Source organism: Ictalurus punctatus, chromosome 22, assembly GCF_001660625.3.
Source record: "Ictalurus punctatus breed USDA103 chromosome 22, Coco_2.0, whole genome shotgun sequence".
Lineage (NCBI taxonomy): Eukaryota > Metazoa > Chordata > Actinopteri > Siluriformes > Ictaluridae > Ictalurus > Ictalurus punctatus.
The window spans coordinates 16,868,797-16,892,375 of NC_030437.2; the positions used below are offsets into that span (position 1 = coordinate 16,868,797).

The following is a 23,579-nucleotide window of genomic DNA, read 5'->3' on the forward strand; positions in this document are numbered from 1 at the left end:
TACTAAATAAATAGTCAGGACGTCTAATTATCTAATTTCTATGGCTTAATTATCTCGTTACCTCACATTACTAAATAATATTCAGGACGTCTAATTATCTCATTCGTATGGCGTAATTATCTCGTTACCTCTCATTACTAAATAAATAGTCAGGACGTCTAATTATCTAATTTCTATGGCTTAATTATCTCGTTACCTCACATTACTAAATCGTGGGGACGAATTCATTGTCTCATTCTTATGGTGTAATTATCTCGTTACCTCACATTACTAAATAAATAGTCAGGACGTCTAATTATCTCATTCTCATGGCGTAATTATCTCGTTACCTCACATTACTAAATAAATAGTCAGGACGTCTAATTATCTCATTCTTGTGGCGTAATTATCTCGTTACCTCACATTACTAATTAGCGGGGATGTCTAATTATCTCATTCCTATGGCTTTACTATCTTGTTACCTCACATTACTAATTAGCGGGGATGTCTATCTCATTCCTATGGCTTTACTATCTTGTTACCTCACATTACTAATTAGTGAGGACGACTTAATTTTGTCGTTCTTATGGATTATCTCGTTACCTCATAATACTAATTAGTGGGGACCACTTAATTGTCTCATTCTTTTGGCCTAATTATCTCGTTTACATTGATATTTTATGGCATTTGACCGACGCCCTTACACAGGGCGACTTGCATTTATCTAATTGATCCAACTGAGCATATGAGGGTTAAGGGCCTTGCTCAAGGGCCCAACCGTTTCAGCTAGACAGTGCTGGGATTTGAAGTCCCGAGCTTCCGACCTCCCGTTCAGTAGTCCGACGTCTTAACCACTGAACTACCACTGACCTGTTACCTCCTGCTACTTGGAACTGGGGACGACTTAATCGTTGACGTCTCACGACTTAATTATCGCATTACTAGGTAGTGGGGACAACTTAATCGTCTAGGTCATGGTGATGATTTAATGATTTAACGATCTCTGTCCCACTACCTCGCATTACTAAGTTGTTAATATGTCATGGCAATTTGTTGTTATTATTATTATTATTATTATTATTATTATTATTATTATTAAGTACAGCTGTCCGTAGGTAGCTGCTGGAATCTGAGTTGATTTCCTCGGAGTCTGTTTGCTTGCTCTCGTGAAGCTAAATAATGTATGCACATAACAGTTTCCCGAAAGTGGAAGCAGCTCATTTGCGTCTTCAGCCATATGGCCTGGTGTTTCATGTCTCTGGCTGAAATATACCTCCTTAATCAGTGGAAGTAGCTTCTCTACGGAGGTTTTAGTTTGTGCTTGGAGAGCAGTCTGGGTTTTTCGCAAACAATATGGTGCATCCTGTTTGCAGTCCACGTGCCAGAATATATTTCATTTTAGACCGACGACGAGTTGAATTATTCATACGTCAATCCAGGCACAGTGGAGTGCAAAAGTTAGCACACCCCCTCGGTTTGTGGTAAACATTCAAATGGAAGGCTTGTTTTTACGGCTCATGTACACATTCCATGTTTATTTAATGGTGTTTTCATATCGAACCTAAGACGAGTTGTCTTTATCGACGAGCTGAAAATTGGATCCCTGTTAATTTATGCGAACGTGCCTCATTAAGCTGGTTAATGGTTTAAAACTGTCAACACACATTTCCTGTGTTAAGCCTGATTTAAGGCATGAGAAGCTTAAACAGGCTCAAGCTCTCAAAAGCAGTTTGCTGTAAGCAAGAAAACAGCTCTCAGACAACTTTAGTAAAATAAATATATATATGTTATGTAAAGCCGGAGAAGGGGCGAGAAAGTGTTTACAGAGGCTTGTACCAACAGTGAAAACCATCACAAATGCAAGAAAGGTAAATACAAGTCATGAGCAAGGAGTGGAAGCAGCTCGAAAGCACGAAAAACAAAAAATTGTCGCAAGAATCCCAAACGAACGAGAGAGAAATAGTTTGATTATTTCACTATTGATAATTTGATCGTCTCCGTTCTGCCCTCCAATAAAATGGTCTCTGTTCAGTCGTCTTGTAAAATGGCCTTCGTTGTGTCCTTCAGTGAAATGGTCTCCATTTCGTCCTCTGGGAAAATGTTCTATTTATTCTTCTAATAAGATTGCCTCTGTTCAGTCGTCTTGTAAAATGTTCTCCAGTCTGTTCTCTAAGAAAAAAAAAATTCTGTACAATTCTCTGTTCTGTCCTCTAATAAAAATGTTCTCCATTCTGTTCTAAAAAAAAAAAATCTCCAATAAAATGTTTCCCTTTCTATTCTCTAATAAGAAAACCTTCCTCCAATAAAATATTCTCCATTCTATTCTCCAAAAAGAAAAACATTCTCCAATAAAATGTTCTCCATTCTATTCTCCAAAATAACCCCAACATTCTCCAATAAAATGTTCTCCATTCTATTCTCCAAAAAAAAAACCCATTCTTCAATAAAATGTTCTCCATTCTATTCTCCAAAAAAACCCCAACATTCTCCAATAAAATGTTCTCCATTCTATTCTCCAAAAAAACACATTCTCCAATAAAATGTTCTCCATTCTATTCTCCAAAAAAACCCCAACATTCTCCAATAAAATGTTCTCCATTCTATTCTCCAAAAAAAACACATTCTCCAATAAAATGTTCTCCATTCTATTCTCCAAAAAAAACCCAACATTCTCCAATAAAATGTTCTCCATTCTATTCTCCAAAAAAAACCCCATTCTTCAATAAAATGTTCTCCATTCTATTCTCCAAAATAACCCCAACATTCTCCAATAAAATGTTCTCCATTCTATTCTCCAAAAAAAAAACCCATTCTTCAATAAAATGTTCTCCATTCTATTCTCCAAAAAAACCCCAACATTCTCCAATAAAATGTTCTCCATTCTATTCTCCAAAAAAACACATTCTCCAATAAAATGTTCTCCATTCTGTTCTCCAAAAAACCCCCCAACATTCTCCAATAAAATGTTCTCCATTCTATTCTCCAAAAAAACCCCAACATTCTCCAATAAAACGTTCTCCATTCTATTCTCCAAAAAACAACATTCTCCAGTATAATGTTCTCCACTCTGTTCTCCAAAAAAACCCCAACATTCTCCAATAAAACGTTCTCCATTCTATTCTCCAAAAAACAACATTCTCCAGTATAATGTTCTCCACTCTGTTCTTCAGTAAAATGTTCACTGTTCTCTTCTCCAATAAAATACCATGTTCTTATTGCTGTGTAGGTGAAGTGGAAAGGGAAGGACCTGTTCGAGCTGGTATGCAGGACATTAGGACTCCGGGAGACGTGGTTCTTCGGCCTGCAGTACAACGTCAAAGACACGGTGGCGTGGCTGAAAATGGATAAGAAGGTCCTAATCATTTAAATAATAACCAGAGAACGCATGACCTAGAGCAGGGGTCTGAAACATCCAGTTTGGTCTCCAGGATTTGGTTGTAACCTGGTGCTGGTAAATGCTTCCTATTTGACCCTTTTATGATTTCATTTCATTTATTTTTGGGCAGGTTTTAGATCAGGACGTTCCTAAACAGGAGCCCATCGTGTTGAACTTCCTGGCGAAGTTTTACCCTGAAAACGCAGAGGAGGAGCTTGTCCAGGACATCACACAACACCTCTTCTTCCTGCAGGTGAGTACAGCACTAAACCAGTGAGAACATCACAGCCTCAGCAATGAACAGTTCAAACTAAAAGCTTTAAATCGCACCAATTACAGTTTATTAAAAAAAAAAAAAGGGTAGAGACGCTGTTTGGAGATATAGATATAGATAGATAGATATACATTTATCATATTCATCCATCCATCCATCCATCTGACCTTCTTTAGTAAGCGCTCTAGTCTGGGCAGAGTTGTAGTGGATCCAGAGTCTATCCCAGGAACACGAGCTATGAACTGGGAATACACGCGAGTCAACAGTCCGATGATTAAATACGGTCCTGAATAATTAATACTAACTGACGTCGAAGAATGTGAAAGACTCCCAGATGTGATCAGATTTCATGGATGGTTTTTGTCCTGGATGTTCCTCCACTCACACACACACACACCCAGAATAAAACAGCACACACTTACAGATTGGGCGGCTATGGATCAGGTGGTAGAGCGGGTTGTCCACTAATCGTAGGGTCGGCGGTTCGGTTCCCGGCCCACGTGACTCCACAAGTGTCCTTGGGCGAGACACTAAACCCTAAGTTGCTCCCGATGGCAAGTTAGCGCCCTGCGTGTCAGCTCTGCTACCATCGGTGTGTGAACCACTTTGGATAAAAAGCGCTATATAAGTGCAGACCATTTACAGAGAACGTTCACTTGGAGCGACTCTCGGAACTTAGGATCCCGCAGCACTTCTCCTGAACGAGCGAGCGAGCGACCGTAGGGCAGTTACCCAGTTTGTCATTTTAACGAGACGTCGAGTCACGTGTCGAACACGGCAAGACCGGACGTCTAAAGTTTACACGACGGTATGAAAAACCAAAAGACGTCCAGTGAGCGACCGTAACTCGATAACCGCTCTTTACGACCACGCCGGACTGAAAAGCATCCCAGAACGCACACCGTTTAATAAACGTAGCACGCTGGATTCACGACGGTGGATGATGACGACTCGGCAGTGCAGCGACCATCGACTCGTCGGGCTCTTTCTATATCCGTCTCATCTGGAGTGACGGATTTTCCCTTTGTTTGCTCTTCCAGCTGAAGTCTCTCGGGCTTTAAGGCTAACTTTACGATCTGGCAGCTCGTGTTCGTCCTCTTTTCTTCTCTCACCTGTCTAAGCCCTCGTCTCTTCTCGCGAAGACGCGTGCCCTCCGCGGCTCCGTTAACCTCAGCAAAGTGCAGAGCCGGCTCCGAGAGACTTTCGAGAGATGAAAGGAAAAGATGTGCTCCATTTTTTTTTTTTTTTTTTTTTCTTTTCTTTTTCTTTCTTTTTTTTTTTTTATCAGGTCCTCAGAGACTTTAAATGCATTAGGACACTGAAGCCGTGTAGCTCTGATGTAAGCGGTGTTTCTGTAAATCACGAACGCTTCTCAGTTTGAGATTTTTTTTTTTTGCAGCCAGGGAACCCTTTTAATTATAAAAGACGCTTCAGAAAGGCGTCGATCGATTTCCTCTGATCAGTCGATCAGGACGTGATGTTCGAGGAAAAGAATCACGCGTCCTAACCGTCGATTCTTTTCCTGTAATGACGCACCTCATCGTGTTTAATTCGGCGTAGGTATCGGTGTAGGACCTGAAGCTCGGCACTCCGGTCTCCGGAAACGTCACCCTGCTTATCTGCTCCGGTCAATTAGAGGTTAAAATGACCTGTCAGGTTCAGCATGGTGACGTGTTCAGAAATAGAACGACGTAATAAATTCTAGAGTGATGCTGAGGAATTGTGGGAAGGGCTTTATGATAAGGTGTGTGTGTGTGTGTGTGTGTGCCGCTGTGACGGGTGGTCTGCTCTCGGTTTCAGACAGGTGATGATAATTTGGTTAAAACCCTTTCTCGTGGATTCTCTCTTATCAGAAATGAGCACTTAGTGAGAGTGTCATGTTACTTAACTCACTGATTTTTTTATTTTTTTTAAATTTTGTAAAACCAGAGACACCGAACACCTTCGGAGGTCTTGTAGAGTCCGTATCTCGACGGGTCAGAGCTGTTTTGGCGGACCCACACGATAGTAGTCAGGTGCTTTTAATGTTATGGCTGGTACTTGTATACCTGCAACTTGTTTATTTGTTCTCCTCTTTGTATAAATTATAAACGATTTTATAATCGGTGTATTGCTAAAAGCGAGGAAAACGTATCATCATTCCGACGGTGTCAGAAAGCGACGCGTTGATTGACGGTACCGTCTCCCCGGCGACGTAAAAAAGCTTGTCGACGGCACTAGTGCTGGAAAGTGACGTAGGAATGACGGCGGAGCATTCACAGCGCTTTTCTAAGTCGTAAGTTAAACAAGTGTGGTATGTATTTGGACATATTTATAGCAGCGTGAATGCAGTACTCTTGTGCTTTGGTCCGTTTTTAGAAAGCTGCCGTGCCACTTCCTGCTCGTTTACAGAGCTCCACCGATCAGCGGCATCGCACCGCGACACGTGCCGATGTTTAGCCCGGCGAACTGGTTCGAGAGAACGTGAGAAATCCCCATCGGTTTTCTGTTAAGCTCTACTACAGAAGCTAGCTCCAGCTGGTGGAAACGAGCATCCGTGGAACATGGTTTAAATAATCACTCCTTCGCTGGCACGGCGTTCCTGCCTCTAATAACGAGAAACGGCTTGTTGACGTGAAACCGTTCCAGCCAGCACCAGCAGCTGCCTCTCACGCGGCTGTGTTTGGAACCACGGCTCGCTCGTTTTGGCAATGCTGCATGTAGTATTTCACAAAGCTTCGGCAGATTGAAAACCTGGACCCGTGCACTACACAGACTTCGGGGACGTCACTGCAGTTTCCTTAGTTTGATTTGATGTCTGTAAATGTTTAGAGTTTTTTTTCTTCACCCTCGACTGGTTCACTGATTTATGCACTCGTTTATTAATTCATGAACGAGTTAGCGACGCCGAGGAAAAAGTGATTCGAATTGCAAAATCGGTCCAACAATCTGTGATGTGGCCGGAAGCCAAGATGCGGTTTGAATCGAAAAGGAAAACTGCAAAAAAAACAAACAAACGAACGAATAGCTCCATCCAAAATCAGTGCACTCTGCCTGGATTGTGCGTGTGTGTGTGTGTGAGAGAGAGAGAGAGAGAGAGAGCGAGCGCTTGAATTTCTTTCAGAGGGTGTTCTCGTTGCCTGTAGACAGAGTAGTGGGATTTAAATAATGATGCATCGTAATTTATTACAGTTTATCGTAACATTTAGTGCTGAAATGTTGGAATGTCCACAGAGCATGTTGGCTCCTGTTATCACTTGTGTTATAGCAGCTGTAAACATAACGGTCGTTCCATAACCAGCTTCTCTTTATTTCCTCTTTCTTGAAGTTCAGACAAAATATGCAGCTGGTAACGAGGCCGAGAAACCAGAACGTGTAAAGCTGTGGAGGAATCATATTGGATAGGGTCTGAATTTAATCACATCGGATCGGTCCGAATTGAATCATGTCGGATCGGGTTTGAATCGAGTAACATTGGATAGCGTCTGAATCGAATCATATTGGATCAGGTCTTAGTTGAATCATATTGGATAGGGTCTGAATCAATTCATTTTAGTCCGGGTCTAAATCGAATCATATTGCATCGGCTGTATATTGGGTCTGAATTGAATCATGTAGGATCGGGTCTGATTTGATGCATATCGGATCAGGTCTGAATTTAATCAGATAAGATCAGGTTTGAATCCAATCATATTGTAAAGGTCTGGATTTAATCATGTAGGATCAGGTCTGAATTGAATCATGTCGGATCGGGTTTGAATCGAGTAACATTGGATAGCGTCTGAATCGAATCATATTGGATCAGGTCTCAGTTGAATCATATTGGATAGGGTCTGAATCAATTCATTTTAGTCCGGGTCTAAATCGAATCATATTGCATCGGCTGTATATTGGGTCTGAATTGAATCATGTAGGATCGGGTCTGATTTGATGCATATCGGATCAGGTCTGAATTTAATCAGATAAGATCAGGTTTGAATCCAATCATATTGTAAAGGTGTGGATTTAATCATGTAGGATCAGGTCTGAATTGAATCAGATCGGATCTGAATTGAATCATATTTTATACTGTCTGAATTGAATCATATCAGATCGGATCTGAATTGAATCATATAGGATCAGGTCTGAATTGAATCATATCAGATTAGGTTGGAATCCAGTCATATTGTACAGGGTCTGAATTGAATCATGTAGGATCAGGTCTGAATTGAATCAGATCGGATCTGAATTGAATCCTGTAGGATCAGGTCTGAATTGAATCAGATCGGATCCGAATCGAATCATGTAGGATCAGGTCTGAATTGAGTCATATCAGATCGGATCCGAATCGAATCATATTTGATAGTGTCTGAATTGAGTCATATCAGATCGGATCCGAATCGAATCATATTTGATAGTGTCTGAATTGAATCGTATTGGGACGGTATTGAATGGAAGTGTATTGTTGCGTGTTTAACCGAATTCTCATCAGTTTCTCATTCTAATTATTTAAAAGGTTGATTTTGTTTTGTCTTCTTCCACGATAATGTAATGCATTCTGACCTCCTTCTAACATGTATTCTCATCTTCAGTAAGCACTTTATTCCTGGGTCAGGGTCGTGGAGAATTAAATTAATCTGAAGATTTCAAGTAAAAATAGTTTCAAAGAAAACCAGAAGTCTGATCAGTTAAGTCAGAAATATAAAAGATCTAACTGCTACCAGCCTGTGAGGTGTCCATTTATTTATTTATTTTTTTTAACTAATTTCCAGTGACTCAGCGTGCAAGGAAAATATCCAGAGCTGTGTGTTTTGGTTTGTACAGAGCTTTAATCAGTAGACGTTGTCCCAGAGCGGCTTTACAGAAACGCGGCTGTAGGTTTAGATTTAGAAGCACGTGTTCTGTATTAGTATATTGTGAATTTATTTCCTTTTTTCTAATTAGCTGCTGTGTTTTTTTGCGTCATTGCTACAGGTGAAGCAGAAGATTCTGGAAGAGGAGGTGTACTGTCCTCCGGAAGCCTCAGTGCTGCTTGCGTCATACGCCATCCAAGCAAAGGTCAGTGTTCTCTCTCTCTCTCTCTCTCTCCCCCCCCCCTCCCCTGGTGTCAGTGACTGCTTCCAATCACGCTTGTGGTACCTGTGAAAGTAGGTACTATTGATTTTTCTGCTGAATTTTCCCTGTGTTACTATTACATTCCCGTCCTCAAATAGGACCTCAGTTCCAGTGGAACTCATGGATTCATACCAAATCCGTTTAGGCAGCTAGTGTGGACTGCCGAGATGAAAAATGATTTCTGATTATTTCTAGTCATGAGATACAGTGCAGTACAAACGACGGGCGCCCTGAAAAAAATGCCTGATTCAAGTCACTACTATTGGATGCAACTGAGTGATCAGTGGTCTGTTTCTAGCTCCGCCCATATTCTCTTGTTTGGTTCCTTGATTGGTACTCTGGTAATAGGGGTAACCAAATGAAGCATGGGTACTTTACAGTTACGGGTCACCTGGCAACGGAAATAACAGCCGGATAAATCGGGTCCTGGATTTGTCACCGTATCCCGCAGTCTGATGGAGGAATCGCGACCGCAGCAGGACGTCTTTCCACAGTCTCCCATCACTCCTCTGTGGTGTCCACTTTTGGACATGAACGGCTTTTTTTCCTCACCGAGTGACTGGCTGATTGACAGCTGAAGGGCTTTCCGTGCGATTTATCTCAGAGCCTCGTCTGAGTGTGATACGCATTACCTTGGTGCCAATTTGCAGCCGTTCCTCTCCCAAAGAAGTAGTGTTGCTTAAGCCTTCAATCAGACAACCTCTGCAACTGTGTCACTGTTTTTTTTTTTTTTTTTTTCCTTCTTCTTTCCTCTTTTCACTCCCTCGTTGTGCGTTTCATTCCTGTCTGAAGCACCTACACAGCTCTTTGGAACTACACCATCGCTTGTGGTTTTAAAGCAATTCGTGGACTTGAGGGAACGGAAAGGTTCTTCGAAAGGTTGAAGAAAAGAAAAGGACTATGGCGTGCAAGTTTTTACTGTCTGCTAGTTCTAAGACGTCATGAGTTCTCTGAAACCGAGCATTAATTTCTTAGCCGGAAGGATGGTAGCTGCTGATTTATTAGAGCAGGTGCTGGGGGTTGACAGGCAGCAGGCCTTTTTGTTCATTTTCCCCGTTTAGAGAGAAGTAAACAGCACGGACATGACAGTCCATCTAGGTGATAGTGGGCTAATGGTGGGCAGAGAGGATTGAGACTGCAGGCGGGGAACAACAGAGAGGTGGATGGAGGGCAGACCACAGATAGAGGCTGAGAAATAAGAGAGGAGGATGGAGATAAAGGGAGGATGTCTATATTCCACAAGCTCAGAGCTGTCCTGTCTGGCGTTATCTTCAGCGCTGCGGGTTTGGGTTTGAAATGAAACGAAACGAGGTTCTTTGCAAACAATTAACTTGGATTTGAGCAGAAATCACACCCTTTTTTCAGCACAGTGCTTTGATTGCAGAGCAGCAGTAATCTCAACCGCAAGAATCTCAATGGAGTATTGCGCAATATTACATTTCGGTAGTTACGGAAAAACATTCAGTAAATTCCGCAAGAAAACGTCAAGTCGTCGTTCAAAGTTTCTACAGTGATCAAGTGAATCTTTTAATAAGGACCAGAAGTATTCTGTAAGAAAATCCATTATCATCACAGTTATCTATTTCTAGCTACTGCAAAAGATTCCAGAAATATATTCCCAGGTAACATGTGAGGTCCCGCAATTATTATAAGTAAATTTCCGTAGTTACAAAAAAAAAAAAAAAAAAAAGATTTCTTAAGTAAGATCCCAGTTACAATGAAAACTTTCCACAGTAATCAAGTCAATTTCTAGTTACATTTCATTTAAATTTCTAAGGTATAGTAGTTACTAAAAATAAATAAATAAATAAGATTCCGTACATAAATTCTCAGTTTCCACAGTAATCAAGTCAATTTCTAGTTACATTTCATTTAAATTTCTAAGGTATAGTAGTTACTAAAAATAAATAAATAAATAAATAAGATTCCGTACATAAATTCTCAGTTTCCACAGTAATCAAGTCAATTTCTAGTTACATTTCATTTAAATTTCTAAGGTATAGTAGTTACTAAAAAAATAAGATTCCGTACATAAATTCTCAGTTTTTATGAGAAGTTACTAAAAGATTCTGTAAGTAAATTCCCAAATGTCACAGTTCTCAATTTCTAGTTACTGAAAAATATTCCACATATATACTCCCAGGTCATATGAGGTTATGTAGTTATCAAGTAAACTTCTATAGTTACAATAAAAGAGTCCTTAAGCAAGATCCCAGTTAGCATGAATAGTTTCCACAGTAATCACGTAAATTTCTAGTTACTGAAAAAGTTTCCATGAGTATATTCACAGGTGACATCTAAGGTGCAATATTTACTTCACCAAAAAAAAAGATCCTGTTTCCAGTTTTAAAAGTTTTCACAGTGAATAAATTTCAAAAGCTTCTAAAAAGATTCTGTAAGTAAATTCCCAGTTATCTTTAAAAGTTTTTAGTTATCAAGTAAATTTTAATAGTCACCAGAACGATTATTTTAAGCAAATTGCCAGGTAGCACAGTTCTCAATTTCTAGTGACTGAAAAAGAATACCCGTAAGTATATTCTTAGGGGTCATGTGAGGTCCCAATCAGTTATCAAGTGAATTTCTATAGTTACCAAAAAAAAAACGATGATTCCTTAAGCAAGGTCCCAGTTAGCTTTAAAAGTTTCCACAGTTATCAAGTACATTTCTAGTTATCGAAAAAGTGTCCTCGAGTATATTCATCTAACGTAAAGTAGTTACTAAAAAACAATTAGTAACTTACTAAATTCCCTATTTCCAGTTTGAAAAGTTTCCACAGTAATCGCATAAGTTTCACTAAAAAAAAAAAAAAAAAGTTACTAAAAAGATTATGTAAGTAAATTTCCAGGTATCACAGTTGCCAGTTTCTGATTATTACTGAAAAAGATTCGAACAGTAGTTACAGGGACAAAAAAAAAAAAATTCCGTGAGTTAATTCCCAGTTGTCATTCCCATTAAATTTTTAGCTAGCGAAAAGTTTCCGTAAGTAAGTAAACTCCCAGGTATCACGGTTACCGATTTCTAGTCACTGCAAAAGATTCCAACAGTAGTTACAGAAAATGGATTCCTTAAGTCAATTCCCAGTTAGTTTTCACAAAAGTTTTTCACAGGTAGGATAAATTCCAAATGATCATTCAAAGGTTATACGATATTATGGCGAACAGTTTTGACCTACAGTAACTTTATTTAAATTAAAAAAAAAAAAAAATTTGGTAATTGGACAAATTAAAAACGAAAACTTTAAACAGAATGGCTTAGACCGAGGCTGGCAGAGAGATGTCCTGAATTTGAGCTGCACTGTGACTTTCCTTCACGTCACAGCTCTCTCTTCTCAGGTAGAGCTTGAACGAGAACGAACATGGTGCTACTTTAATAACAAGTTGAACTTCACCTACACAAACTTTCTAAGCTTCGTCCTGCTGTTTCTAAAGTGTTTGATATCGAATGCGTAATGTGCTGCCTGAAGGAGTGGATCTGACACCAGTAATGAAGATGGAGGAAAGCAATTTGGTTCCTACTCTACCAACTTGTCCGTCACTGATTTTAGCGAACTCATTCAATTTGCTCTTGCTGTGATCCGTCATGAAAGTCTAATCGAATCGAAAGGTTACAACATGGCAGTTTTAATTAAATGTGTAATTTTTCTTCTAATGCTGCTGAGAGAACGAGAGGAGATAACTGATACGAGGAAAATGAGAACGTGTGCGGCTACAGGACGTAGCCGAAGCCTCATTGATTAACTGATTAACTACTTTGCTTTGTTTTGATGTTGCGTCTTCAGTACGGAGATTACGACCCCAATGTCCACAAACCAGGCTTCCTGGCCCAAGAAGAGCTTCTACCAAAGAGGGTAAGTGATTGATTTATTCTCTGATTAATTATATCTTCTTTTTTTTTCCCCCCCTGTGGTGAAACATAGAAAATGAATTTGATCTGATTAAAATAAAACATATTAGAAAATTAGAGACACTACAGGTGAATTGAGTCATTTATTTAAAAAAAAAAAAAAAAAAAGTAAGCTCACAATCAATCTAGTTGAGTACTAATATTCTAAGTATTTTTCATATTTGTAGCTTTCATTCATGCATCTAATTAAATATGTATAAATAGGTATGCATACTTAGTAAAGCCAAAAATCTAGATTTGACATGGTGTTTGAATTAAAATGCTATTTCACTGTGAAGGCAGAAAAATCTTCTTCTTATTGTTATTATTATTGTTATTGTTGTTGTTTATTTCTGTGTTGTTTAATTGAGAGGGGGAAAAAACATGCATTGTTTATTTAAAAAAAAAAAAAAAAAAAAAAAGTTGCTTTTTTCCAGTATAAAATCTACAATAAATCTAAAAGGGTTTTTTTTTTGCCATAACTATTTGAGGAAATCTTATTTAATATTCTTTTAAATAGGGACAGAAAATTGTAAAACATTTTATAAAAGATTTTTTTAATTCAGAATTTTGCTAAGTTATTTTAGAATGTTTATTATTAGATACGTTATTATTATTATTATTATTATTATTATTATTATTATTATTATTATTATTATTGTGCTATCCCATTAATAAAATTTCATTAATATCTATTCATTGATTTAATCAATTTATTATTATTATTATTATTATTATGCTATCCATTAATAAAATTTCTTTAATATGTATTCATTGATTTAATCAATTTATTATTATTATTATTATTATTATTATTATTATTATTATTATTATTATTATGCTATCCATTAATAAAATTTCATTAATATTTATTCATTGATTTAATCAATTTATTATTATTATTATTATTATTATTATTATTATTATGATTATTATGCTATCCCATTAATAAAATTTCATTAATATTTATTCATTGATTTAATCATTTTATTATTATTATTATTATTATTATTATTATTATTATGCTATCCATTAATAAAATTTCATTAATATTTATTCATTGATTTAATCAATTTATTATTATTATTATTATTATTATTATGCTATCCCATTAATAAAATTTCATTAATATTTATTCATTGATTTAATCAATTTATTATTATTATTATTATTATTATTATTATTATTATTATTATTATTATTATTATGCTATCCCATTAATAAAATTTCATTAATATTTATTCATTGATTTAATCAATTTATTATTATTATTATTATTATTATTTTTAGCTGTGGCTATGTGTGTACAGTTGCTCTAAAAAGTCTACACACCCCTGTTAAAATGATAAATCATGTCAGAAACTATTCTACGTTCATTGTGAAATCTGTTAATTACAGTGAAAAAGAATCATTTTAGGGCGAAAAAAATAAAAACAATAACCCGGTTGCATAAGTATCCACATGCCTAAACTCATACTTAGTTGAAGCAGCTTTAGATTTTTTTGATCGCAGCATTCAGTCTTTGGGTAAGGGTCAATCAGTTTAGCGCATCTTGCCTGAGCAGTCTTTTGCCAGTCTTCATCGTAAAAGCGTTCTAACTCTGTCTGATTGGCTGGGAATCTCCTGTGTACAGCTCTCTTCAGGTCCCCCCACAGATCTCTGATTGGATTTAGGTCTGAACTTGTTTCGGTGAAGCCGTTCCTTTGTTGATCCGGAGCTCTGCTTCGGATCAGTGTGATGCTGAACGGTGAAATTCCTCTTCATCTTAAATGTTTTGGCAGAAGGCTTAAGGTTTTGTGCCAAAACTGTCTGGTATTTGGAGTTAAAAATGACTCCCTCCACCCTGATTAAAGCCCCGGTTCCATCCAGACCCAAAGTGACACCGCCACCACGCTTCCCCGTGGGGACGGTGCTCTTTTGTGCCAAACATATCTTTTGGTATTATGGCCAAAAATTTCACATTTGGTCTCATCAGACCATAGCACACTATTCCACATGGTTTTGGGAGATTTTACATTTTTTTTGGTTAAAAAAGGCTTCCGTCTTGCCGCCCGACTCCATAGCCCAGAGATATGAGGAATTCAGGAGATTGTCATCACGTGTAGGGAGAACCAGTACTTATGAGAAATTGCTGCAATTCCTTTAATGTTGCCGTAGGCCTCTCAGCAGCCTCTCTGACCGGTTCTCTCCTGATCTTCTCTTCAATTTTAAAGGGGCGTCCTGTTCTCAGTAGTGTCGTGCCATGTTTTCTCCACTTGTTGATTATTGTCTTTACAGTGTTCCGTGGTATATCCGGTGCCCGGGAGATTTTTCTAACCCTCTCCTGATTGATATTTTTCATCAGTGAGATCACGTACCTGCTTTGTAAGCTCTTCGGCGGCCCGTGGCTTTTCCATTTGGATGTTACCAAGATGTCAGGAATATCCTATAGGAACAGCCGTGCTTTATTTGGGGGTTCATCAGTCACTTTAATTAATGGCAGGTGTACACTAATTGATATTTAATACGAGTTTGAATGTGATCGGTTGACCGAACATTGCCACGTTCCCAATTATAAACGGGTGCGCACACGTATACAGGCTGGGTGTCGGATGATTTTTGTTTTTTTGTTTGTTTTTGTTTTTTTTTTCTTCCTCAAAGAAACATTCCTGCGTGTTTTATCACGCGATATTTATTATATGTTGCAATTTCACAGTAAAGATGGAAAAAAAAAAAAAAAAAGCTCTGACATGATTTTATTTATTTATTTATTTATTTATATTTTTTAAAAAAATTTTTACATCACAAACACCTGCCATTTTAACGGGGGTGTGTAGACTTTTTATATCCACTTTTTATCCATAAGTGGGGTGTGAGAGTGCTCTCTCTCTCTCTCTCTCTCTCTCTCTCTCTCTCTCTCTCTCTCTCTCTCTCTTACTGAGCTCTGGGCTCTGTGGTGTGCAGGTGATTAATCTCTACCAGATGACCGCTGAAATGTGGGAGGAGAGAATTACACTCTGCTACGCTGAGCACCGAGGCAGGACCAGGTACTCTCTCTCACACACACACACACACACACACACACACACACACACACACACACACACACACACACACACACACACCTTTGACGTGGACACGGCTCAGAAATTGTCTCAAGAAGTTGAGGAAAAAAGTGTTTTGATGTCTTGGAGCTGTTTCACACACCTCAACACCCCCCCGCACACACGCGCGCGCGCACACACACACACACACACACACACACACACACACACACACACACACACTGCTTGACTTGGCTTCACATCAAAAGAAAGGCAAGAAGCAAGCTAATGACTTTTTAAACTATGCCGATGTGTTCTCTCTTAGCTGACCTCCAATCACGTTTCTAAATTTCTCCTATGATATGGAACACGTATTAAAGTATTAGTGATGTGTGTGTGTGTGTGTGTGTGTGTGTGTGTGTGTGTGTGTGTTTTTTTCCAGAGAGGACGCCGAGATGGAGTATTTAAAGATAGCTCAGGATTTGGAGATGTACGGGATCAGTTACTTTTTTATCCGGGTAAGCACGACCCACGTCACTGTAAACGTGTTTAACAACGTGCCCGTGGATTCCGTCACGATCACGCCGCGACACTCATTACCATCTCACTCCCGGGAGAGCGACTCGGACTACCCGTCGACCTGACCCGATCTCCCCTGCCTTCCTCTCGCTCTATGTGCAGGGGTGTTTATATTTGCAGTTGGCACGCTGTGTGTTTTTTTTTTTTTTTTTTCGTATCTGCATACATCTGTGAAAACCTCGGCGCGCGTCCTGACCGTCTCGCGGTTTCACAGAGGCACGTGGTTGATGACGTGTGACAACTTTGACATTTTTTTTCTCCCCCCCCGTTTTATTTTCTAGAACAAAAAGGGGACGGATCTGCTGCTCGGCGTGGATGCTTTGGGACTGCACATTTATGAACCGGAGAACAAACTGACGCCGAAAATCTCTTTCCCTTGGAACGAAATCCGCAACATCTCCTACAGTGACAAAGAGGTGCAGCACAAAGCACGCTTCCACATCAATATTTCATTCAGTATTCATTCAATGTTTTTCGATCAATCGGATGGGGGCGGGGAAAACTTTCAGTACTGTTTTTTTTTTTTTTTTCCCGTTTATTTCAAATGAAATCCACAAACTGAGTGTTACAAATATAAACTTCAGACTGAAACTTTACACAACTGTTTGTCTAATTATACAAGACTGAAAAGACCCCAATACACACACACACACACACACACACACACACACACACACACACACACACACACACACCAGAATATATATTATTCATTTAGGACTGTGGTTTAATTCAGTGCCATAAAAAATGCATAAGTACTATATATATATATATATATATATAAGCATGGACCTTAAAACCTTCAAACACGCACGACTCAAAACATCACTCCAACACCTCCTTTTATTCCTCCTCCTTATTCTCCTGTCCTCCACTCCTCCTTCTCTCACCCCTTCATCCCTTTCTCCTCCTTCTCTTTCATCCTTCTCTCCTTCTGTCCTCCACTCCTCCTTCTCTCACCCCTTCATCCCTTTCTCCTCCTTCTCTTTCATCCTTCTCTCCTTCTGTCTTCCACTCCTCCTTCTCACCCAGTCATCCCTTTCTCCTCCTTCTCTTTCATCCTTCTCTCCTTCTGTCTTCCACTCCTCCTTCTCACCCCTTCATCCCTTTCTCCTCCTTCTCTTTCATCCTTCTCTCCTTCTGTCTTCCACTCCTCCTTCTCACCCCTTCATCCCTTTCTCCTCCTTCTCTCGTTTGAATCCTTCTCTCCTTCTGTCCTCCACTCCTCCTTCTCTCACCCCGTCATCCCTTTCTCCTCCTTCTCTCGTTTGAATCCTTCTCTCCTTCATCCTTCTGTCTTCCCCTCCTCCTTCTCTCACCCCGTCATCGCTTTCTCCTCCTTCTCTTTCATCCTTCTCTCCTTCTGTCTTCCCCTCCTCCTTCTCTCACCCCTTCATCGCTTTCTCCTCCTTCTTTCATCCTTCTCTCCTTCTGTCTTCCCCTCCTCCTTCTCTCACCCCGTCATCCCTTTCTCCTCCTTCTCTCGCTTGAATCCTTCTCTCCTTGTCTTCCACTCTTTCACTTGTTTCTCTTGTCTCTCCTTCATCCTTCTATCTTCCACGCCTCCTCCTGTCTTCTCTTCATCCCTTTCTTCTCCTTCTTTACTTCATCCTTCTCTCCTCCTGTCCTCCGCTCCTCCTTGTTTCTTTTGTCTCTTCCATCCTTCTTCGTCACTCCTCCTTCCGCCTCCTCTTCATCCCTTTCTTCTCCTTCGCTCCTTCAATCTTCCACTCCTTCCTCTCCCTCCTTCCTCTCTTTCATCCTCCGCTCTCTCCTTCATCAAACAAATCACAAGGTTGTGTTTTGTTCCTCTTCCACCGCACGACTAACGTAGTTACAGCTTTTGACTTTAGTACTGATACTGGAGATATACAAGTGCCTTGTTGCTATAGTAACGATAAATGTAGTAATCAGTGTCGAGCTAGCGTCCGAGCTGCTGATCTAGAAAATGAATCGACCCCTTCTGACCAATCAGAGTGGAGAATTCAGTACTAGATGTTTATTAGCGAGCCACATATTACTACCGCTAAGGGTTTTTACACTCGGAGTTTCAGAGTGCAGCTTATCCTCCCAGAATGCACTCTGTCAGCTTGGATTATTACACGCATCAGCCTCGTCCTGCTGCTTAAGATGAGACTTTGTTCATTAAGGAAATTAAGGGTCGTGTCTGTCTCGCTCTGAAGCGATGCCGAGAGCCTGCTTAACACTGTCTGTGTCTGTTCTTCATCCTCAGTTCGCCATTAAGCCTCTGGATAAGAAAGCGGACGTGTTCAAATTCAACTCCTCCAGACTGCGGGTGAATAAGTTGGTAAGTAACGACCGGCCTCCTTTTGCCTTCAGGCCGAAGGACGGAGCGGTGTTGCTGCTCAGTGCAGTACGGTTCGATAACGAGGAGAACTTTTGTCTCCCGCGGTTAATTAAACGTTGCGTCAGTGAGTTAAAGTGACGAGCACCGGATCGGGTCCCGTTTATTTGGGAGCCTCAGGTACGGAGGTTGGAATTATGTGTTTAGTTTAGATTCATTTCTTTTGATTGTGAGCCAGAATTGTTCTTTTCTTCAGCTCAGTGTTGATTGATTGATTGATTGATTGATTGATTGATTGGACATGCAAATGAGTATGGGGTTGTTAATTAGAGGAGGAAATTCAATTATGTGGTGATTAATTTTTTTTTTTCCTTCACTCCATCCCTTTCTTCTTCCATCTTCCCCTCCTCCTTCTCTCTCCCTCATCCCTTCCTTCTCTCCTTCATCCTTCCCTCTTTCTGTCTTCCCCTCCTCCTTCTCTCTCCCTCATCCCTTCCTTCTCTCCTTCATCCTCCTTCATCCTTCCCTCTTTCTGACTTCCCCTCCTCCTTCTCTCTCCCTCATCCCTTCCTTCTCTCCTTCATCTTTCCCTGCTTCTGCCTTCCACTCCTCCTTCGCTCTCCCTCATCCCTTCCTTCTCTCCTTCATCCTTCCCTCTTTCTGTCTTCCCCTCCTCCTTCTCTCTCCCTCATCCCTTTCTTCTCTCCTTCATCTCCTTCTGTTTTTCACTCCCCCTTCTCTCTCCTTCATCCTTCTCTCTCCTTTATCCCGCTCTCCTTCATCCTTCCCTCCTTCTGTCTTCCACTCCTCTTTCACTTTCTCTGTCATCCCTTTCTTCTTCTTCATCCTTCTGTCGTCCACTCCTCATTCGATCACCCAATCATCCCTTTCTTCTCCTTCTATCTTCTTCTCCTCCTTCATCCCTTTCTTCTTCTTCTTCTTCTCGCTTTCATCCTTCTCTCCTCCACTCCTCCTCCCTCCCTCCCTCCTTCTCTCTCCCACTCCTCCTTATCTCGCTCTTTTCTCCCCTTCTCCTTCTTCTCTCTTTCATCCTTCTGTCTGTTTTTGTAAAGGAACACAGGATTTGAAACTGACTGACTGCGTTAAGGATGAAGTAGAACTGAACTGATTGAATCCCTGGGATAACTAGTTATGATTTAAACACTGAGCAAAAGAATCATGATCACTTTAGCCGTCGCTGTAGCGAGCGAGCGAGTCAGTGAGTGAGTGAGCGAGTGAGTGAGTCAGTGAGTGAGCGAGCGAGTCGGTGAGTGAGTCAGTGAGTGAGTCAGTGAGTGAGTCGGTGAGTGAGTCGGTGAGTGAGTCAGTGAGCGAGTGAGTGAGCGAGTGAGTGAGCGAGTGAGTCAGTGAGTGAGTCAGTGAGTGAGTGAGCGAGTGAGTCAGTGAGTGAGCGAGCGAGTGAGTCAGTGAGTGAGTGAGCGAGTGAGTCAGTGAGTGAGTGAGCGAGCGAGTGAGTCAGTGAGTCGGTGAGCGAGCGAGTGAGTCGGTGAGCGAGCGAGTGAGTCGGTGAGCGAGCGAGTGAGTCGGTGAGCGAGCGAGTGAGTCGGTGAGCGAGCGAGTGAGTGAGTCAGTGAGTGAGTGAGCGAGCGAGTGAGTCGGTGAGCGAGTGAGTCGGTGAGCGAGTGAGTCGGTGAGCGAGTGAGTCGGTGAGCGAGTCGGTGAGCGAGCGAGTCGGTGAGTGAGTCGGTGAGCGAGCGAGCGAGTGAGTCGGTGAGTGAGTGAGTGAGCGAGCGAGCGAGCGAGTAGTGGACTAATAACCCATGTAGGGGAAATTCACATGCTTTCAGTTTCCTCAATATTACAGCCATAAGAGTCTCTTTAACAAGCCATAAAGGTGTTAAAATTCTTAATAAAAAGAGAAATTCGTGATTTAAAAAAAAAAGTGTGTGTGTGTGTGTGTCAGATCCTGCAGCTGTGCATCGGGAACCACGACCTGTTCATGAGGAGACGCAGAGTGGATTCACTGGAGGTGCAGCAGATGAAGTCCCAGGCCAGAGAGGAGAAAGCTCGCAAACAGGTGGGCGAAAGAGAAATAACGAGGGAGGAGGGACGAGAGAGAGATGGAGCGGTGGGATTTAACCAAGCAAAGAAAGGTATGGGAAGAGAGGAGGGGAAGCAGGGAGGAAAGGGTAAAGAAGGGGATGGAGGAGGATTGGAAGACAAGGAGAGAAGGAGAAGAAAGGGAGGAAGGAGGAGTGGAAGACAGGAAGAGAAGGAGTAGAAAGGGATGAAGGAGAGAGAAGGGGTGGAAGATGGATGGAGAAGAAAGGGATGAAGGAGAGAGGGAGGAGTGGGGGAGAATTATGAAAGTGAGAAGGAGAAGATGGGGATGAAGGAGGAGTGGAAGACAGATGGAGAGAAGGAGAAGATGGGGATGAAGGAGGAGTGGAAGACAGATGGAGAGAAGGACGCAGTCGGAGTGGAAGATAGAGAAGAGAAGGATCGGGTAAAGAAGGAGGAGTGGAAGAGAAAATCCGGAAGGAGCGTACGAGAGGGACGAGGAGGAGAAAAGAAGGCAGTTTATAAATGAAGGAGGGATTGAATAATGAACAGTAAATGGACGCCTCACGCGTCCGCTTGTTTGTGTCCTCGTCCTCAGCCGTGTCGAATCAGAGCGCGGTCCTGAAGCGCAGAGTGACTCTCCGCACCTCCGTCTCTCTCCGTGTGGACTCTTTCGCTCCGGCTGAACCGCCGGGGTTTTCACCTTTCTGCCCCGCTCGCTCATGCTGAACAACCTGATATTGATCTCTCTGTCTCGGTCCCTTCCTCTGTCCTTCACTCTGTGTGTAGATGGACCGGCAGAGGCTGGAGAGAGAGAAACACCTGCGTGAGGAAGCCGAGCGAGCACGTGATCAGCTGGAGAGACGACTCCTGCATCTACAGGACGAAGCTTTTATGGCCAACGAAGCTCTGGTGAGGCTCTTGTTCATTTATTTCCATCGTAATACGGTAATATAGTATAATGCTCTGCCTGGCCGTTAAAATCTCGCTGTTTGGATTGAAATAAATAAGCGAACACTTAAGAGCCTAGGATTGGATCGTTACTGTACCGATTAACGTGTTTCCTAACTGACGCCGTGCATTGCTTCTCATTTCTTACACAACCGTGTCTGAAGACGTATCCCGCGGTCGTGGTGAGGAGCTTACCGAAGTCGCTGGAATTGGGTGGAGAACTGTCCAGCGCATTAATAAAACCTCGTTAATAAATGAAACGTTATAATCATTGGCAGATCGCCGCGTAAGAACACTCCAGACCGCGCTGTTGTATGAAAATAATGCACTTTGGGTGGTCCATGAAGACGCGGTTTTCCAACGTTGGACTGGAAGAGAACGCGACTGTCCCGCCCTGACCTCAACCCCAGTGAACACTTTTGGGATGAACTGGAACGCCGACTGCACCCCAGACCTCCTCATCAGTTCCTGATCTCAGTAATGCTCTTGAGGCCGAATGAACACGAATCCCCACAGCCACGCTCCAAGATCTAGTGGAAAGCCTTCCGAGAAGACTGGAGGTTATTATAACAGGAAAGAGGGGATGTATCTCGAACGCGACGTCCTACGACGACATACGGGAGTGTGACGGTCAGGTGTCCATATACTTTCGGTCTTATAGCGTGTATAAAACCTAAACGGAGCTGAATAACGAAGTACTTGTTTTGATGTTGACCCGTACCACAAAGTGTACTCGTATTCTGTGGGCGGAGGTACCGATGCATCCTTAAATATTTTAGAATATTAATTCCGATCATGTTAGTAAGACTCATTTCTCCGTGCATCCTCAGCTGCGTTCAGAGGAGACGGCCGATCTGTTAGCAGAGAAGGCTCAGATCGCCGAGGAAGAGGCCAAACTGCTGGCTCAGAAGGCAGCCGAGGCAGAGCAGGAGATCCAGCGGATTAAAGTAGGTGCTAATATCGAGTTCCTGGATTTCAGCGAGCTTCTCACTGCGGAGGTTTCCGCAGGAACCGGTCGCTTGGTGAAAAAAAAAAAAAAAAAAAATCTTTTTGTTTATTTGCCAGATTACAGAATATACAGTGCTGTTTTTTGTGTACGTCACGTACGAAATCATTTTACATCTTCAAACGAAGGCAACCCAAATAAATACACATTACAGTTTTTATTGATATATATATATATATATATATATATATATATATATATATATATATATATATATATATATATATATATATATATATATATATATTTTTTTTTATTGAAGCAAAAAAAAAAAGCCATCTAACACCTATCATCCATGTGAAAAACTATTTGCCCCCTTAAAATGAAAATCTGGTTGTGCCACCTTTTAGCAGCAATAACGGCAACCGAACGCTTCTGATGTCTGGAGATCAGTGTTTCACAGCGCTGTGGTGGAATTGTGGCCCACTCTTCTTTGCAGAACTGCTTTAGTTCAGCCACACTGGAGGGTTTTCGAGCATGAACTGCCCGTTTAAGGTCCTGCCACAGCGTCTCGGTTGGTTCGAGTCAGGACTTTTCACTAGACCACTCCAAAACTTTCATTTCGTTTTTTTAGAACCATTCAGAGATGGATTTACTCCTATGCTTTGCTGCATAATCCAGTTGCGCTTGAGTTTCAGCTTACGGACTGAAGAGCGGACATTCTCCTTTAGGATTTTCTGGTAGAGAGCGGAATTCATGTTTCCCTCAATTATTGTAAGTAGCCCAGGCCCTGAAGCAGCAAAGCATCCCCACACCATCACACTTCCTCCACCATGCTGGTCCGTAGGTATGATGTTCTTTTTGTGGGATTCTGTGTTTGGTTTACGCCAGATGTAACGGGACCCCTGTCTTCCAAACAGTTCTACTTTTGACTCCTCAATCCACAGAACATTCTGCATAAGGTTTGAGGATCATCAAGGTGCGTTTTGGCTAAATGTTTTTGTCTCGTCACACTTCCATGAATTCCATTTTTGCCCAGTGTCTTTCTGATAGTGGAGTCATGAACAGTGACCTTTGATGGTGCTTTGATGTCGTCCTTGGCTCTTTTGTGACTTCCTGGATGAGTCGTCGCTGTGTTCCTGGAGGAATTTTGGAAGGTCTGCCCCTTC

At 41.2% G+C, this 23,579-nt stretch overlaps 1 protein-coding gene across 3 annotated transcripts in view; it reads left to right on the forward strand.

The window, feature by feature from the left end:
• The window catches only part of nf2a (NF2, moesin-ezrin-radixin like (MERLIN) tumor suppressor a), a 46,501-nt gene that overhangs the window by 6,654 nt on the left and 16,268 nt on the right, over nucleotides 1-23,579 (forward strand). For 2 of the 3 annotated variants that reach the window (XM_017452380.3, XM_017452381.3), the window contains 11 exons: nucleotides 3,206-3,331; nucleotides 3,486-3,608; nucleotides 8,562-8,645; nucleotides 12,481-12,549; nucleotides 15,528-15,610; nucleotides 16,050-16,125; nucleotides 16,468-16,602; nucleotides 18,420-18,494; nucleotides 20,416-20,529; nucleotides 21,303-21,425; nucleotides 22,295-22,411. In XM_017452380.3, coding sequence (XP_017307869.1) covers nucleotides 3,206-3,331; nucleotides 3,486-3,608; nucleotides 8,562-8,645; nucleotides 12,481-12,549; nucleotides 15,528-15,610; nucleotides 16,050-16,125; nucleotides 16,468-16,602; nucleotides 18,420-18,494; nucleotides 20,416-20,529; nucleotides 21,303-21,425; nucleotides 22,295-22,411 — 1,125 coding nt within the window. Of the gene's footprint in view, nucleotides 1-3,205; nucleotides 3,332-3,485; nucleotides 3,609-8,561; nucleotides 8,646-12,480; nucleotides 12,550-15,527; nucleotides 15,611-16,049; nucleotides 16,126-16,467; nucleotides 16,603-18,419; nucleotides 18,495-20,415; nucleotides 20,530-21,302; nucleotides 21,426-21,742; nucleotides 22,100-22,294; nucleotides 22,412-23,579 lie in introns of those variants that run through there. The other variant, XR_008393209.1, reaches the window with a different exon arrangement.